The 20,611-nt window shown below is 39.7% G+C and overlaps 1 protein-coding gene across 1 annotated transcript in view; it reads left to right on the top strand.

Moving 5' to 3' along the window:
• The first annotated feature begins 2,076 nt into the window (after positions 1–2,076).
• LOC139467525 (CUB and sushi domain-containing protein 1-like) overlaps positions 2,077–20,611 on the top strand; it is a 64,798-nt gene continuing 46,263 nt past the window's right edge. Inside the window, exons 1-4 of the mRNA XM_071249059.1 lie at positions 2,077–2,395; positions 16,995–17,022; positions 18,476–18,557; positions 19,312–19,406. Coding sequence (XP_071105160.1) covers positions 2,318–2,395; positions 16,995–17,022; positions 18,476–18,557; positions 19,312–19,406 — 283 coding nt within the window. The 5' untranslated portion in view covers positions 2,077–2,317. The remainder of the gene's footprint in view (positions 2,396–16,994; positions 17,023–18,475; positions 18,558–19,311; positions 19,407–20,611) is intronic.

The raw sequence follows: 20,611 nt of genomic DNA, 5'->3' as shown, positions 1-20,611 counted from the left end.
TAGAAAGTTCATCTTCAAGCACGTACACAAAAACGATCAATGTGCAAAACCAAACAAACAACTGACGACCTTGTCTTCCCACACCTTCATGCAATCAGGGGATTCTCTATGTGCCAAGCGATACCTAGTATCCCCCACGCATCTGGTGCTGGACCCGTGAAGGTCCGGGGTAGAATAGGTCTACTGAAGAGGCGACTATGCTTGTCGTAAGAGGCGACGAACGGGATCGGGTGGTCAGGCTCGCTGACTTGGTTGCTGCTTGTCATCTTATCCCAATTGCGTGGAACGCTGCACATGATATCAATCACTGGATTGTCTGGTCCAGACTCGATTATTTACAGACTGCCGTCATATATCTAGAATATGAGCTCGGCTTTAAACAACAAATAAACAAACAAACAAAACCATGTGGTGCTGACGTCACACGACCAGCAAAGAACTTTATTGTAGGAACAAGACACATCGTTCAGGTTAGAAAAAAATATTTGATCACATGTTGTATGATTTATTTTGACGTCATCTAAATTAATTCTATCAATCACCATGTGTTCATAACATGGACGGTTTGTAAAATAACAATAACGTTATTTTAAGTATATATGGTTGTTATTCTAGACTATTTTAAACAAGAGCAGCAGACTGCATTTCTACTTCTCATATATTCATCGTAGAACCATACATATACCAGTCACGGTATTCGGAGCGTGATGTGAAAACAGTTCATGAAATTAAAGAAAGAAGTGATTTGATTTACTGTGCAGCTGCTGGGTCGACTCGTATACAGGCCTCATTCGGACGGAAGCCTGTCTATCGGGAGATTACAGTTTGGACATATATCCTCATAGACATTACTCTGTATACATGATTCGATAGTCCGGTTATCGGGCAATTCGGACAGTCTCAGTGCCCGGATAAACAGGCTTAACTGAAGACAAATATATCCATTTATCGCAGCAATCTTTTTTTTTTCTTTTTTTTTTCTTTCTTTTTTTTTTTGTTATTTAACGCCCCACTCAGCAATATTCCAGTAAAAAATCCAGTCTGGACCAGACAATCCAGTGACTGACATCATGAGCATCGATCAATGCAATTGGGATACGATGACATGCATCAACCAAGTCAGCGAGCCTGACCAACCGATCCGATTAGTCGCCTTTTACACGCAAGCATGGGTTGCTAAAGCGCTATTCTATCCCGAGTCTCACATACATCTATACATCAATATATCTTTCGACCACCTCTGTGGTCGAGTGGTAGATCGTCCACCAGGATAGCGGAAGGGTCGAGGTTCGATCCCCGGCCGCGTCAAACCAAAAGAAGTTCAAAGATGGTATTTGTTGTTACCCTGTCTGGCGCTCGGCATTAAGGGGCTAAATCAAGTACTGGTCGGCTTGGAGTCACTATACTGTGTCTAAATCTTTCTCGAAACAAATGTATCCACAATTTACATCTACACAGTATTTAGAGATCGCTCTCGAATTCTTAACTTGTATAAGGCTGTCTGATCAGACTAGCTTAACGTGACAAGAATACATTTAAGGTACGTCTCTACGTGATTACCCAATGCATTTGTATAATAATCAATGCATAAAATCGTCGGTTGTTAAATTGTAACATTTCTATAAATCTTAGTCAGCGATTACAACAAAGCTGCTTGTTTCGGTTCCCACACTCCAAGACGAGAGCCAGTTAAGGAACCTTTTTGTAGCAATGCTACGTGTTTTGTCAACCCATATAGCTAACAAGTCGTTAAAATACAATATTACCCGTTATGATGATACCACTGCCTTTTGAATGAATGTCACAAGGTGGCGACAGATATAAAGGTTTAAACCCTTTGTGGTGATCGTGTATAGGTGCTTTTACATTCAGTCAATATAGAAACATATAAAGAATTTGCAACACGCCCTGGGTTTCGAAAGTGAATGTTCCCTCTAAGCGATTCAGAACGCTAACAAAGACAGAGGAATCTTCATAGCGGGTAAGCTTGGTATTATAGGTATAGCGTTAGGGGATCACGCAAGCACATATCAACCTACCTGTCACAGGTGATTAATGCTTCAGCAGCGACGGGAGTACATCAGCGTTGTCCGACGCACGCATCAACATTGTATCAAGTTTAGGATTTACCTCTATTTCAATATGGAAAATTAACGGAAACGAGTGTTAGTAAAGTTACACCACGCCCTCAAACGACCACAAGCGAGCACAGCGAAGGAAGGGCGTTTGTTCTGATGCGGAGCGGATTATAACGATCTAACGCGGATATATGCTTGTGATAATGATCTTATCATCTTGACAGAGATCTAAGGTGAATATGTTTGATTTTACACATGTGTGGATTACCTTGGTCGTGTGTTTGGTCTTGCAACGATGGACGTGTGTAAAAGCCCAGGTAAGTCCTCCAACCTGAACTCAGTCATACACGTAAATAATCAACTTTACATTACCTATCTGAAGCTCATTACTAAAAAGCTCTTAAATTTTAAACAGCATTTTAGGTTCATGTGATAACAGATGATAAATGCCTTAATTCTGTCATGTGTATTTCCTTGAGTTCTTGATAGCATAGTTTGCATTTCCATGTCATACCATACATTACAGAAACATAAACGTCGTAATATATTCACATTTACTATTGTGTGAGAAGTTTACTCTCAATGCACGTACAGTAGTATGAGCCACAACGGTGTCGGTGAATATGGCTGCATCGGATGTCATCAACAATTCCAAGCACATTTATGCTATGAACGCAAACATCAAACAATTATCAGATAAATAAACAAATTTTATTATCATCCTTTGGGGTATAGGATTATAGGCAACATTTGTAATTGGCGAGTGATTTGGAGACGATATTGAGAACTTTGCTGTATACCAGCCCGTTGACCTACGTCTATTCTGTTCTATCCGCCCATTCAAACACGAGCAAGCCGGTGAACATGGCTACACCATGTAATACTTCAACATGACATTTTTCTTTGAGATCAACCTCATCCATCAAACAGGAAGAAGAGTATACACCAGTTTCCTGAGCACCATGTCTTGGCCAGTCAGCTGTCTACTAAACTATTGAAACCTATGCCAGCATACGTTATTAATGTTCCTGGATCACGTAGAATGTAGTCATTTAGAGTCTTTGTACATGTGATATGGAGTGGCGACATGATAGAATCTGTTAATGAATAAATGGCCTTCCAACTGATGTTTGACAGTTAGTATCGCACATATACACTGGCATTATTTCCAGGTTCCATTAACATCGTAATTATCAAAATTATGACATGTTTCTGTTGACAATGCGATCGGTGTAACATTGATGTCAGCATTGAAGACTGGCTAATGGTATATTTATGTATGGTTGTTATGTTACAAATATGTGAGTAAATAGCTGGACATTGCTGTTGTAAATGTGGTTTATATGCTTATGTGAGTGAGCGAGTATGGTTTTACATCGCTTTTAGCAATATTCCAGCAATATCACGGTGGGAGACATGGGAAAATGGGCTTCACACATTGTACCCATGTCGGGAATCGAACCCGGGTCTTCGGCGTGACGAGCCAAAGCTTTAACCACTAGGCTACCTGACTGCCCCTTATATGCTTATGATATAGTTGGAATCATACAACTGATTTTGATTTTAGTAGAGATTTTGATTATGGAAATGATTTCGTCGCTTATTTATATACTCTAGTGATATATAGATCTGTTTTCGAGATTGTGATTCTACCTCCTACTTGCCAAGGTATTACCGTGACGAATTAGCATCGTGTATTGAATCGAATTTGAAAGTGATAGCCCAAGACACGAAAACTCGATATAGGACCATCCATATTTTTGTTTCATAATTTCAAATAAACCTTTACTCCACATAATCTTAAAAAGAAACTTTATATCATTCATTATCCTCTCTTACACTAGACATTATTTTAAAGGTGTCGATATTTGCTTTACCTTGAGGCAGCAATTTAGTTAAAATATACTCCTGTGTACATAATGCAGGCCAACCCAACCAAGTTAAGGTGTTTTCATGACGATATATCAATCGCAGACGTTTAAAAACATTACTTATTTTTCAATTGAAACCATCGATCTTGACATGTGATTGATCTGAGATGTCACTGGTTTTTCTTCAGTCAGTTCCAGCTTCCACCAGAATTTATTATGATATGTGAAACGTCATGTGTTGTTTAATAGGGCATTTAACCTGACGCCATCATAAAGTCGGAATCGTACAGTCGACAATGTTTTTGGCAGGGGTTTCTTATGAATATGGAAAGGGTTTTGTCGCTTATATTATAATAATTGTCTTCTTCCATAAATATTATATCACCAAACTCTAAACATATTTTTCGCATCATGCACATGGTCTTTTCCTCGTTGATCGGGGGCGGTCGGGTAGCCTAGTGGTTAAAGCGTTCGCTCGTCACGCCGAAGACCCGGGTTCGATTCCTGACATGGGTACAATGTGTGAAGCCCATTTCGTGTGTCCCCCGCCGTGATATTGCTGGAATATTGCTAAAAGCGGCGTAAAACTATACTCACTCACTCACTCACTCCTCGTTGATCGTTTCATTTATTCAGCAGGGCGGTCGGGTAGCCTAGTGGTTAAAGCGTTCGCTCGTCACGCCGAAGACCCGAGTTCGAATCCCGACATGGGTTCAATGTGTGAAGGCCATTTCTGGTGTCCCCAACCGTGAAATTGCTGGAATATTGCTAAAAGCGGCGTGAAACCAAACTCACTCACTCATTCATTTATTCAGCGATTTATTAGAACACTGAATTAAATTCTTAAATATTATATCCATCGGTTAAAACTATATCTATATATATATAAAATTCACCTTGGAATTCAGAGTAGTATGACACAGACCGCCGGAATATAGCTGGCGTTAAGCAGCAACTAAACAAATACTATGATAACAACTTCTTTAATACTGTAAAGAGCGACGTTTCGGTTGAGCAAGACAGTCTTGCTTGACAACGGTATAAGGATTTATACCGAAACATCGCTTTTTACAGTATTAAAGAAGTTGTTATCCATAAATTGTGTCTTCTTTGTCATCCTTCAACTCCTAGGCAATGCCTATCAAACAATTCAAATAATGGGTAATAAAGAAATTATTACACTTGCATGTTATTACCCTTTCTCTCTCTGTCTCTCTCTCTCCCTCTCTGTGTGTCTCCTCTCTCCCCATCTATCTGTCTCTCCCCTCTCTGTCTCTCTCTCCTTTCTCTCTCGCTGTCTCTCTCCCCTCTCTCCCTCACACCCCTCTCTCCGTCTCTCTGTGTGTTTCCTCTCCCCTCCCTGTCTCTCTCTCCTCTCTCTCACCCTCTCTCTCTGTCTCTCTCTCACCTCCCTATGTCTCTCTCCCTCTCTCTCTCTCTCGCCCTCTCTGTGTCTCTCTCTCACCTCTCTCTCGCTCTCACCCTGATTCTCTCTGTGTCTTTCTCTCCCCTCTCTCTGTCTCTCTCTCTCTCTCTCTCCCCTCCCCCTCTCTCTCTCTCTCATCCTTTCTCTCTGTATTAATATGATGTAAATTGCTTATATTCCCCTCACATTCCCACAGAGGAAACCAACCCGGTGTTCGTGTTATTGTTAACAGTAAAAAACAATGATGACGACACTGCAGCCATGGTCGCAAGGAAGTATGAAGTGAAATGGTACCATCGATTTGCAGCATAAGCTGCCCCTTATGCAACCGCAAGAACTAGAATTTTCTCTGTCACGGAAAGAAAATCAAACGACTTCGGCACCTGTAATTTTGATGATAGATGGGTCCCTCAAACTGTGAGAGTCCACAGTATAACAGGACAGTTCTTGATATTACTTTCAAACGTTTGGCCAAACCAGAAACAATAAATCAGAAAAGAACCTTACGTTCCTTATTTCGAAACAAGTGAATTTACACTGAATACTTCAGCAACATTATCCACCAAAGATCGGTTTTCCTAAATGTACCACAATGTTTCAAATTTCAGAAACCACAAACAGTTCCATTTGCCAATATGAACATTATCTCATCCAAGTTGATTCAGTTATAGGAACGTGTTGCAGTACGTGGTCCTGGCAGCCCTTGATGCCATCCATCTTCATCCGTACAAAGATATACACTGCAAGGCCCAGCAATATATCACCAAATCCATGTCTCAAAGATTAACCATTATCCTTAGTACAACCAGGAAGGACTTTCTTTTAATGCACAGAAAGTGTTTGAGACAATTGTTTTTAATACCATGTACATTTTTAAAAAGGAGAATTTGCTTGAATTATTGCAGTCTCAAAGCAGTTAACTTATGTAAAACCATTTGTCTTATACACTACTATTCCACATGACAAAAACTTAAATCCTTAAACCAAAGAACATTTTTTCACAAAACGTATATACGTACCGCTCTATCGCAACAGATTCGGGAAATACTGGTATAACGATCATTCGATGTCGTTCGATAACGGTGAAATAGCCAATTCTACTGATTTTATCCACCTGAACCTGCCAATTCTACTGATTTTATCCACATGAACCTGCCAATTCTACTGATTTTGTCCACCTGAACCTGCCAATTCTACTGATTTTATCCACCTGAACCGGCCAATTCTACTTATTTTATCCACCTGAACCAGAAATAAAGAGACCAGTAACAAAATGTGCAGTTGGATTTGGTATGTAAACTGGGATTGAGAATAATCTCTGTTGATCTATACACTTAGCATACAACCGGCAATATGCAAACGATTAGTTTACAGTGTTTTTTTGTCAATTCTTGCACATTCTTTACAGTGCTTCTTGTCAATGTATTCACAAGACTGGCAATATTTTTGTGTAGACACGACATTGTTTATTGTCAAATTATTCACAGACATGACAGTATTTATTGCAAATTTATTCACATACATGACATTGTTTTTTGTCAATATATTCACAACACTGACGGTATTTCTCGTAAATTAATACACATACATGACATTATTTCTTGTCAATATATTCACAAGCCTGACAGTATTTCTCGTAAATTAATACACATACGTGACATTGGTTCTTGCCAATATGTTCACAAGCCTGACAGTATTTCTCGTAGTTAATACACATACATGACGTTGTTTCTCGTCAATATGTTAACAAGCCTGAAAGTATTTCTCGTAAATTAATACACAGATATAAGAGTGTTTGTTGTAATTTATAAACATACATGACAGTCACTGTGGTTCATAACAAATTATCCATGGACATGATATTGTTTCTTGTCAAGTAATACACACAAATGATATTGTTTCTTCTCAAGTACTACACACACACACACACACACACACACACACACTTTTGAGTTTAAACAACATCGAGTTATTTTCATTAGTAATGTAAGACAGACACGATTCAGAAGTTAGCTTCAAGCTATCCTTGTAGTATTGCATCAGATATGATGGGGTATGGTATGGCTATTATATGGTCTCTGGTCTTGGGTATGTTTCCGATTTTACTTGAGGAACACTTTTTGATGGACTGTTAGTGATCATTTAAATATCATGGAGATATTCCCCAGCACCTGGTTTAACCCAGATCATCAGACCAATGACAAGATGTCTCCGTCCAAATAGAAAATATATATGCACACAAATAGTGTCAATAAACCTGTCCACTTGATTGGCATATGTCAATCTTGTGTAACTTCGAAACGCCGGAAGGACATAGACGTACAATGGTGTACCCCTCATAAAATGGAAATTATCAAAGGAATGATATTGATGAAAAGTGACGCGCCGAGGGAGGATTTGATTCGAGAATGTCCAAGATTATAAACCGACGAAGATAGCTTTAAATGCCTTGTCCTTCATAACCTTTACTCAAACGCGTTTCATAGTGTGTCCTTGGTATTTTTAAACGCGAGAGTGAGTGAGTTGGGTTTAACGCCGCTTTTAACAGTTTTCCAGTTATATCGCGGCGTGTCTGCTTAATGTGGGAGGAAAGCCCGAAGTGATGCAGGTCTCAGACGTTTACGTTAAACGTGAGAAATTTAAAAACGTCAGTGATGTATATGTTCGTGAATTCAAAATTAGTGTTTCTAGAATGCGTAAACATGCAGAGTTGAACCAAAATGCAGCGACAAGTTCAAGATTATCAATATAAATGGTCGGTACATTCAGTTTTAGGCTTAATCCAACCTACATCTTATTTAACTTCTTATGTGATTATATCTACATCAAATTATGCATGGATCTCATGCTACTCACATCTCATCAAACATTTAAGATCTCATTGAAAAGGGTTACAGGTGAATGACATTACGTCCAAACGTCGTTTCTGTTTTTCTCTCTGTATACTGGTATCATAATATTTACTTTACGCCGTTTGGATGAGGTAATATTTTAACTTGATCATATTTAGCCTACAAGTAGTTTCTGTTTTTCTCTCCATATGCTGGTATCGTAATATTTACTTTACGTCGTTTGGATGAGGTAATATTTTAACTTGATCATATTTAGCCTACAAGTAGTTTCTGTTTTTCTCTCCATATGCTGGTATCGTAATATTTACTTTACGTCGTTTGGATGAGGTAATATTTTAACTTGATCATATTTAGCCTACCATAAAAGCATATCAGTAAACAGTTCCTTTGTTGATAATGGCAAATGTTCTATTTCTCCAAATATATTGTAAATACAATGTTATGTGTTTTCAATATCAGTAACGGGAGATACTGTTGTACATATACGTGCAGTAATTATCTGTAGCAGAAAATAATTGACCTGCTGGTAAATAAATAAAAAGTCATGGCCAGATTTTAACAGCAGCTGACTACGGCGAGAAGTGCTTTCAAGAACGGTTTTGCACTGGAATTAGAGTTATCCGCCCCTGAAAATATGAAAATGACAGGCTTGATCGTTCGAGAAGTTTCTGGATGGGACAGTTTCTTAAAGGTTGACTGTGCCTGTAGAAGAGCAACACGTGGGCGATCGAGGCCTTTTTCGACATGGCTTGTTCCTTATATAATTGCCAAGTGTGTTTGGGATACCTATTTTGAAACACCAAATTTCTGTCAGCTTCCAACAGGATTCTGGCAAGCGTGTTTCAAGACAACGAATAGTGACAAAATCTGGACATTCGGGATGCACTGACATTAAGCATAGGGCCTGTTACTGATTGCCACTGCCACTTGTTTGACCCATGTTATTGTCTTTTTATTGAAAACCTAAGCCAGTGGGTGTAATATAATGTATTGATAATTCGGTGACCCTGTGCGGTCAATTCCCGGATAACCTCGGTGTTTCAATTTTGAAATCATCCGCAAAACCAGTTTGAATAACATGTGATACGCTCACCTTTTCGCGAACACCTGGTATTATTACTATTTGATAGTGATTCCTAAACACATGCTCATGATATAGTCGGAATTGTACAATCGACTCTGCTTTATGCAGAGATTTCTATTGGATATGGAAAGGGTTTTGTCGCTTTATTTTAATACTTGGTCTTGAATGGTAACATTAGTTTTAGTTACACCAAATCTTCACTGTACATAACGGATAACAATGCTGGTGTAAAAAGGACACAGAAACTAAATGTCATATTTGTTCTTGGTATATTTTAACTTTAGCTTAGTGGGTAGCCTAGTGGTTAAAGCGTTCGCTCATCACGCCGAAGACCCGGGTTCGATTCCCGACATGGGTACAATGTGTGAAGCCTATTTCTGGTGTCCCCCACTCACTATTCTGAGACCCGTGAAGATCCGGGGAAGAATAGGCCTTCAGCAACCTAAAAGGAGACTAGTAAGGGGCGACTTACGGGATCGGGTGGTCAGGCTCACTGACTTGGTTGATGCATGTCATCGATCGCAATTACTTGGATCGATGCTCATGATATCAATCACTGGATTGTCTGTCTTGACTCGATTATTTACAGACCGCCGTCATATAGCTTGAATATTTCTGAGTGCGGCGTAAAACAAACAGCAAAACAAAAACAAACAAACCCTATTTTGACTTGTACCATATGGTCTCGTGTTATTTTCAGGTGAACAGTTGACTTGGCATTGTATGTGTTTGTGACGGGTGCCACCGGTGGGGCAGGATACGCTCACCTTTTCGAGAACACCTGGTATCATTACTATTTGATAGTGATTCATAAACACATGTTCATGACATAGTCTGAATCGTACAATCGACTCTGCTTTATGCAGAGATTTTTGTTGGATATGGAAAGGGTTTTGTCGCTTTATTTTCAGAAATGTAAGACTAACTGGCATAGGTTGACCAGTATATCCAGTTAGATTGACCAATCAAATATTAGTTTCCACAAAGACGTGCGTGTCTGGTTGAGACAGTAGGAAGGACTGAAGTTATGATTTTTATATGTGAAAATATGGTTTATTATTGAGTTTCCCAAATGACTCTTTTATCATAATTAATGTCATGGCAAGAACATAACGTAACATGACATAAATCTCCATACATGGATAACAGGAGTGTAACACGAGCCATGGGTATATTCGCATACATCTTCATGATTAATAAATGTTTGCTTTGCTGTGATTGATAGTATTGATGATAATTTTATGGATTGTATTATACTCTGACAGCCAAAATGGAATTACTCTGATAGAGTTATATGACGCAAGTCTCTTCACACGTACGTCTAAAGATAACAGAAAACGTCATCACCAGACCCTTGATTGGCAGATTGATATACATAATAAAACAGAAAAGCGCCGAAAAAGAACTTGATTCAAATTTGCTGGGGCTGACTTAGCCCAAGCCTAAAGCCCCTTTAAGGTCCAGGGTCCACTTGCACAAAACGATCTTAAGCGCTAAGACTATTGTAAGCCTATGTTAAAGTATGGGACTTAAAATCATCTTAGCGCTAAGATCGCTTTGTGCAAGTGGGCCCATGGCTCAGTTACAGAATGCGACCTTAGCTTTTAGACGATCGTAACATAAACTTATGACAGTCGTAGGCCTAAATTAGCATTGCTAACCGCTCTTGCCCTGAGCCCTGATATTAGAAATCATTACCATCAGCATGGGTCTGCGTGATGAACATCAAATCTAGAATTGGGAAGGAGTCACCCGATATTGTGATCATTGACTGATCATTAACCGAAAACGGTACAGTTTGCATTCATCAACACGTGTTGGTGCTTTGTAATTGAATAAAAAAAAATAACTGACTCACCTCGATTTGACCTTGATTCATCACACTATCTATATGCGCATACAGTGTAGCCGGAGTCTTGCGCTCGTCACTCTAATGTCCCGGTTTCGATTCCCGACAAGGGTACGATGTGTGAAGCCCATTTCTGGTGTCTCCCGTCGTGATATAACTTGAATATTGCTAAAAGCGGCGTAAAAACAAACTCACTCACCCACTCACTCAACGGAGTCGTGATACCATACACGAACACCTGTAGTGTGGTTAGTTTAATTAATGTGTTTAATTAATAAAGCATGTCAAACATGTTAAATAGAGTCATGGAGTCAGATCTAAAGGTGGCAAGCATCGGATTTGTCGCCTTTTTTTCCACCTTTTTTCAGGCGAACAATTGACTTGCCTTTGTATGTGTTTGTGACGGTGCCACCGGTAGACAGGATACACTCACCTTTCCGCGAATACCTGGTATCATCACTATTTGAAAGTGATTCATAAACACAACCTCGTGTATAGTCGGAATTTCTTATGTTTATGTAAGGGGTTTTGTCGTTTCTATTTATCAAACGACAATAGGGTGAGATTCTGATTTATTCCGGTAAATAGGGTAGTGCCCTAAGTTTCTTTCTTACACAGAGTGTATGCCTTTGCTGTTCGTAAAATTAAGCTCTCGGTATCTATGTTTAAAAAGTGTACGAAAATTATCAATATTTTTACAGAATTAGAACTTACACCTTAAGATAATCAGAAATATAAAGGTTATTATATAACCGGAATATCTATAGTTGCTATAATATATTTAGTTGATCGCTGCTCGTAGTGTTATGCTATATATATATAATGATTATGTCGGTACAATAAAGTTGTATCGTCTTCATGGTATATCTGGTGCCGGTGTTCGAGTGAACAAGTCTTCAGTGTTTGATATTAAATGTTTGCCATCGCCTACCACAGTAACTGTATGCCAATATTTGTATATAAGGCAGGTCATAATGTATTAATAATGCAGATTAGATTTCATTCATAACCTAAAGAAAAGCAAATGAATGTCACATCATTATTCTCAAAGCACCCCTAGCATCCAGACGCTTTATTCATATTTGAGGATGGGAACTCGATCCAGCGTTCTGATTACATAACACACAAACGATGTATTCTACCAGGGAGTTGTTCTGTCCCCGTCTGATGAGTATGTACACATCTGTACAGTGTGCATTGCAGGTCAAGTATACTTTCAGTGTAAGGCGATTTTCATCTTCATATACGCAATTGCAACTGTATGTGTTGATCACGATTTAGCGGTGTATTGCAAGGTAAAGCTACAACACACAACTCACCTGTGTGTATGTGTGTGTGTGTGTGTGTGGGGGGGGGGGGGGGGGGGGGGGGGGGGGGGTGGGGGGGGGGGGTGGTACAGTCACGCTGTAAGAAGCATCGGTGTTAGACACAATGTTAAGCTTTGCGAAGGAAGGTCTCTTTACACACATGGTGTATTTTCATATTGTTCAAGGTGCCGGTTATTGAGAAAAAAAAATATTTGGCGACGACAAATGTGTCAGGATGGCACATTCTTATTAAAGTGCTATAGCTAGGATATTGAAGTACTGTTTTGTTATTTTTCTTACGAGACAATCCAGCTTATGAGTGAGTGAGTGAGTTGGGTTTATCGCCGCTTTTAACCATTTCCAGTTATATCACGGCGTGTCAGCTTAATGTGGGAGGAAAGCCCGAAGTGATGCAGGTCTCAGACGTTTACCAGTTCGGTGAAACCCACGAGCACGGGTTAGGGGTGACAAACCTAGAAACATAATCGGGGCGAACCGGGATTCGAACCCACAATCATAGGTTTCTGGCGTACCAGGGCGCAACTCTGCACAGCGAATCGCGGCGCCCTAGACGACTGGGCCACCCGTGCCCCCAGCTTATGTTGAACTTTTCAATCTGCGTGGAGGTTCGATGTACAGAATCCAGTGATGTGATATAAACTAGTTGAGCAATTCAGAAATCAAAGATTTAGGAAACTGACACCCTTTGGTCAAATAGAAGTCCCGTCGGAGCGAGGCTGTCTTTAAGAATATTACTTTAAGAATAATAACTGTGTCATATAACAAATTGAGTGAGAGAGTTGGTAGTGAGTGAGTATGGTTTTACGCCGCTATATCCAGCAATGTCACGACGGGGGACACCAAAATTAGCTGCACGCATTCTACCCATGAAGGGAATTGAACCCGGGTTTTCGGCGTGACGAGCGAACGCTTTAACCGCTAGGCCACCCCTGCGCCCCAGATAGGGAGTAAAGTTGATGGGCTTCACACAGAACTCCATGTCGGGAATCAAACCCGAGCCTTCAGCGTGACGAGTGAACGCTTTATCCACTTGGCTACCCTATCATCTTTCCCATAACAAAATAGTAGAGATTTCTAACATATTTGAAAGTTATAGCATCATAATTATAGTGGATTTTCAAAAGAATATTTGTCTTTGTGTGACTTTAAATCACAATTCAAACGAAACGAAAATAGAAGCGACACTGTCATAAACGTTCCCTCATAAATCATTGTAATAAGAATCGTGGAGAGATGTGTGAGTGGGGTCCGCCCACAGGCAAGTGGCTGTCACATAAAACTATTCATTATTTAACATATTTATATGGATTTGTTTCAAGCTTTTTGTTCAAATGTTTCTCATTGTTTTATGAATCCGGGGTGCGTCCGACACACAGTCAGAATGTGGCTTGTCTTAACATCCAATCTGTCATCTACAAGAATGTGTAACAAAACAAAACGAGGAAATACCACAAAAAAGATAGATATAACATAGATGTTCCACTGTGATGACATAGCACCAGGTGTTCGCGATATCGGTTAACATGTCCCGTCAAACTGAATACACCAGGTGTTCGCAACATGACATTTTGCAAGCAGATCCTACCCTTAAGATGACACCAGGTGTTCGCGATAAGGGTTAACAAGCTCTACACGGGAAGGGACATCAGGTGTTCGCGATAAGGGTTAACAAGCTCTGCACTGATGGGGACACCAGGTGTTCGCGATATGGATTAACATGTTCTTCCCTAGTGATGACACCGGGTGTTCGCAATATGGGAAAGCAGACCCTGTCCTGATTATGACACCAGGGGGTCGTAAAATTGGCCTAGGTGCCGTAGTTCAAAGCGATCTTAGCGCTAAGGTGATCGTAACTCCCATCCTTTAACATAGATTTACGACAGTCGTAGCGCTGAGGTTGGTATTCTGATGATGACATGAGGTGTTCGCGACGTAGGTGAGCACATGTTACCTAACTTATTACAACCATCAGGTCGACCCATGTACCTCTTCATAACATACTAAACTGCATGGCAAAAGAAAGTACATGAATACCCAAAAATAAAACAAACATGAAATGGTTATTCGAAGGTGATATATTTGATTCGATTATCATGTAGTATTTTGAACCTTATGTTTGCAGTGTTTCGGCGACTGTTATCAGCCAAGTGACATTTTGATAAAAAAATCTTTTTTTTGTCAAATCCAATTTTCAAGTCTATGTTTTTCATGCAGTTAACATGCTCTTTAATAATCGTAATGTGCATCCTCTCATCCCACCACCGGTGCAGAAACATAAAACAAGACAATTTTGGATTGATTCACAAACATGTTTAAGGTACCGTGCATGGTACAAAGTATTAATCTACGTCATAATATATTACAGTGCATTGATATATGAAATCCAGTACGGTCAATGATAATTTAACAGGTGTACATGTTTAACATATTACACTGCAATGTTACTTGTTCATTTACCAAGCTATTTAAATTCCGATGACAAAACAATATTGGATTCTTCAGATCATAGAGTCCTGCTACAGAGACAGAAATGGAGAATAGGTCCGTGTTGCCAATGATTCTGTGACACTCGCATAGTACCAGGAGACATAGATGTATGTCATTCTAGATCTAATCCCACAAGTCGTCGGGGAAACAAACGACAGGGTAATGAATTGGTAGCCAGGCAACATACACTTCAATATAAAGACATTAACTATGACATGAGGAATTTGTAGGTATCAATCATTTGGCGACATAGCTTACGTTTTCAAACAAATTCAATCAAAGAAAATGAGGTTTTCAAATTCTCAAAGACCCCAAAACTTGTATTCATAAAGGACGTGACAATCGTTCCGTCCATATTTCAAATCTCGACATATCTCTTTTAAATAATCGGGTTCTGTTTAATTTTAAATTTCAAGTTAGGAAAATTTAGAAAAACGCAACACCATCGATGAAACATTCAAGTGGCACATTTTATATGGAGACGCCCAAAGGTATAATATTCACCACATATACACGGTAGCCTGGGCGTGTAGCGTCAGTTATGAAGCTCCTGTCCTATATTCAAAAGCTGACACACATATATTACACCTCTACTTTGTATCCGCCTTTAAGAACCAGAGTGTATTTACATAACGGTGCATGATGAAAAGCAAATGTAAGGTCTCCTATGAATGATATCCTCACTTACAGTTATGCGAAAAGCCGGCCGATTTCTGAGACACACATTTAAGTGGGAACAACTAGATCGGTATGCATGTTACACATACTGAGTGGTGAGGGGGATATTGGTTATTGTGGAGGAAATATAGGGTAACTGTATGTCTTTGGCAATGGGGGAATGCTTTGAAGACTTACGTTTAGTGTCCGACGTTTTGACGAGAGGGCATAGAAGGAACTAAATGCGTTGTGTCGTTACCCGGAACATTTATTTGTTACTGACAGCGACATGCATATGTAGGCCAATGGCAAACAGAAGAAGCTAATACTTATATACCGTTTTTACAGACAGTATATGGAAACATTTAAGTTAATGATTTTGACATTATAATTTGCTGATTGTTTGTGAGAATCACATATTGGGGATTTGAAAATCAACACTTATTTTTTTTTTAGGTTATTTTTATTCTTAGCGACTGATCAGTAAAGAGAGGTGAAATTGGGTTAAACGTCGCGTCCAAGATTATTGCGCTTATATGGCGACGCGCATGCACGTGTGTTAGCGTGGCTCCTTGTACTGTCGGTACTGATGCCGATTTATAGTGCTAGCACACTGAGATACCATGCTGCAGTTTAACATGAATACCCTACTCAGACACAGTAAAACTATACTGACTCCGAACCGACCAGTCCTTGTTTTAGCCCCTTACGTGGTAACAGCAAGTACCATCTTTTAACGTCTTTTGGTATGACGCGGCCGGGGATCGAACACACGACCTTCCGCTCTTCGTGCGGACCGTCTACCACTAGACCACGGAGGCGGTCGATCAAGTGAAGTACATTATATATAGTGATGTAATAAACAGCACACGCATGTCCCGATATTTCCTCACAAATTTATATTATAGTACGATTACTTTCACACACAAACACACACACACACACACACACACACACACACACACACACACACACACACACACACACACACACACACACACACACACACACACACACACACACACACTTACACTATATGCCATTCGAAAATGCTTCTTGTTGATTAATAACACTTTCAAATACAACCAAGATACAGAAAAAACATAAACAATAGGGAGTTCAGTCATCAACATCGGCCATTCCTGTGCACGTACATATTCGGATACACTCGCAATCGTACAATGGTCTCTGCTTTCAGAAGAGATGTCTTATGATTATTGAAATGTGTTTTGTCGTTTTTATATAATTTGTATAATATGTACAAATTATATATAAACTTCAAACGTTTGCCCACCAAGTGTGTGTTGAGTAAAAGAGTTGTGATCACCGAATGACTCAATGTTTCCTCATCTTCTTTTCCAGGATGCTGTGCAGCTGCTCTGCCCGACAGGTGAGAGATTTAGTTGTTGCTTAATGAAGTGTTTTGTACTGACCATTCGTGAACAGTTTGTTTTTTAATTTGTTTGTTTGTTTGCTGTTTAACGCCGCACTCAGCAATATTCCAGCTATATGACGGCGGTCTGTAAATAATCGAGTCTGTACCAGACAATCCAGTGATTGACATCATGAGCTCAATCCACGCAATTAGGATACGATGACAAGCATCAATCAAGTCAGCGAGCCTGACCACCCGATCCCGTTAGTCGCCTCTTACGACAGGCATAGTCGCCTTTTACGACAAACATGATTTGCTGAAGACCTATTCTAACCCGGATCTTTACGGGTTCATTCCTATACAGTGAGTGAATGGTTTGTATATCTGTATCAAGAAATGTACGTGACATAAGACTGGACCAGACAAACCAGGGGTTAATAGCATGAGTACCTATCACCTCTGTCGTGATACAACGACGCACAAAGTAGACAGGAAGCAATTTTGTCTGCATGTCTAATTGGATAACGCAATGATTTCATATTGAACACAATTTATAAATTTATTGGCTTTACTTTGAAATGTAGGAAACAAAAGAAACAAAGATGGCTTACCAGTGTTTTTTTTTAAAACCATTTCAGAGTGACAATGTGATAAATAAGAATGAGCGAACGAATGATAAGGAATGAATAAATGAATGAGTGGATGCATCAATAGATGGTTAGAAAATGTGAGTCCATTATATGTTCAAACAGAGCGATAGCTGCCAGGAATTCCAGACTACCCAGTGGATTCCTACGCGTGAATAAATAACATTTTTTTGTGGATAACAGTACTGTGATTTAATCATATCAAAAAACACAAATGGACATCAACACTTTGCGCTTCTACAGTATTCACCCGTACATGATGAAGGGATAAGAAGTAGGTCTGAAACGTCGTTACAAAGAAGTTGTGAAAAATGCCATGTATTCATGATCTTCAAACTTCTTAAATGCCTATCCAAGACGTGAAGATCCATGCTTCCTGTCTACTTTGTGCGTCGTTGTATCACGTCGGAGGTGATAGGTGCTCATAATATTAACCCCTGGTTTGTCTGGTCCAGGCTTTATGTCACGTACATTTCTTGATACAGATATACAAACCATTCACTCACTGTAAAGGAATGAACACGTAAAGATCCGGGTAGAATAGGTCTTCAGCAAATCATGCTTGTCGTAAAAGGCGACTATGTTTGACTTAAGAGGCGACTAACGGGATCGGTTGGTCAGGCTCGCTGACTTGGTTGATGCATGTCATCGTATTCCATTTGTGTGGATTGATGCTCATGATGTCAATCACTGGATTGTCTGGTCCAGCCTTATTTATTTACAGACCGCTGTCATGTAACTGGAATATTGCTGAGTGCGGCGTTAAACAAGAAAGAAACAAACAAAGATTTCACTCCTGCATATGTCTGTTTGTTTTGCAGGGTGGACGTTATATCGGTCTGAGTGTTACAAGGTATATAACTACACGCGATCATGGACAGGTGCACTCAAAGTTTGTCAGACGTAAGTGCTGCAGTACATCATGTTTCTTTAATAAGTGGCATATAAGTACTTCTCCGATGTCTGGACTTACGTTGTGACATGTAGATACATGTCAATTGTGAGTGATCGTTTAACATTAATTTAATATCATTAATGAGGCATGACGTTAACATATCAATAGATCTCATTTAAAAAACATCTTACGTGACTTTAATGGCATCACACTTTCGCTGGATCACAAAAAACAGAGCTAAGTACATTAAGTTTTTATTATATTGGGCCACTGTTTCTTACACTGTCATTACTATGATGCAATTGTACTTCATCTAAAAATAGGAAATTACTGACATTTTACACACAAGAGCTCCTAGTATTTATAATAAATATACTTTGAAGGCTCGGTATGTTCATTAGGCTTCTCTTCAAGTGCAAACGACGTTGAAGTAAAGAGGGGCGGTCGGGTAGCCCAGTGGTTAAATCGTTCGCTCGTCATAATATCACGCCGAAGACCCGGCCGGGTTCGATTTCCGACATGGGTACTATGTGTGAAGCCCATTTCTGGTGTCCCCCGCCGTGATATTGCTGGAATATTGCTAAAAGCGGCGTAAAACCATACTCACTCACTCATTTAAGTAAAGAAGTTTATAAGTATTATATTGACTTTTCAGAACTGATGAATGTACGTACTGCAGTTATAAAACACCTGTTTTTATTGTGTCTGAAACGGGACGAAAAGTGACTAATAGCATGCTTACTTTTCTTTATTGTGACGTAGGTATGGGTCAGATCTAGTGAAAATCCGTGATGTCTACAAAAACAATGACCTTGGTCAAGCTGCTCAAGACAAGGGGATTGCCAACTATTGGATAGGTGAGCTACACAAACTGATACTGTCTCTTGAAAACCAATGGCGCGCAAGTATTTGGTCGCATAGAGGGTACAATACCTGTTCACTCTCCTGCGCGATGAGGTTGGATAAAAATGGTTTCGATTGCGAAATGTTTATGTGATGTTCTATTGTGGATGGAGACAAAGTCAAAGTAGCCGCCCCGATGAAGCGTGGATGATATTCTGAACCAGACAAACATGTGATTGGTGTTATCAGCAACGTCCGACGCCGTCGGGGTAACATGACACGCACTCAAACAGTTAACTGAGCCTGACCCCTGATCCATATGCAACTAGGGGCCAATTTTACCCCGAGTGTGCCATGATTACATACCAGTTGGCTAGCAGCCAGTTATCGCCATTTTGTGTGTGTTATATCTGAAATGTTCTGTGTATAAAGTTGACTGTACCAATAACTTTGATTTTTATGAAAAAATAGGCAAAATAAATACGCATATTTCTGTCCGTGAAACAAATTGAGTCGGTTTTTTTATATAACCTGACGAGAGTAGGAATCAAAACCGAAATAGAACTTGCCCGTTGACTAAATGCAAGGGCGGAGCCAGCAGTTTTTAAATGGAGGGGTCCAAAATATAAAAATCCTTTCTCAATGTGTGCGCTCGCAACTACAACTTTACAACGTACTACGTCAGAGCCACACCATTTGAATTAAAAATGCTTAGTCCCTGAGAATATATAATTTTGAGGAAACAAACAACTCCATTTAAACTGAAAAGGAGCCCCAGTGAGGATATTCAGAACCGGAACCTGTGGAAAATCTAGACTTGCTTCATTTAGGTCTGGCATTACAGTTGGGACTGGCTTGAAGGAATAATAGTATGGTTGGTTGGTTTGTTGTTTAACGACGCACTCAGCAGTATTCTAGCTATAAGATGTCAGTGTCGCCTCTTACGGCAAGCATGGAAGACCTATTTTCTTCCCGGATCTTCAGGGGTCTACTAATTAAAAAATTCCCTGCTACATAAAAGTAAACATTTCTGTAGCAGTGTACTATTTTAAAGATTCACTGCTACAGAAATGTCTACTTTTATTTAGATCAACAGTGTCAAGTTGGACAGTGGGAAGGCAGGAATTTCAATTTTTAACAGCTTGTAGCATTAAATCGATTACTTGCAGGTCTACATAGGTAATTTGGGGCGGTTGGGTAGCCTAGTGGTTAAAGCGTT

Source organism: Haliotis cracherodii, unplaced genomic scaffold (genome assembly GCF_022045235.1).
Source record: "Haliotis cracherodii isolate W230 unplaced genomic scaffold, xgHalCrac1.p SCAF_2, whole genome shotgun sequence".
NCBI lineage: Eukaryota > Metazoa > Mollusca > Gastropoda > Lepetellida > Haliotidae > Haliotis > Haliotis cracherodii.
The sequence above is the reverse complement of the archived record's forward strand: the minus strand, read 5'-3'. Positions and strand labels throughout refer to the sequence as shown.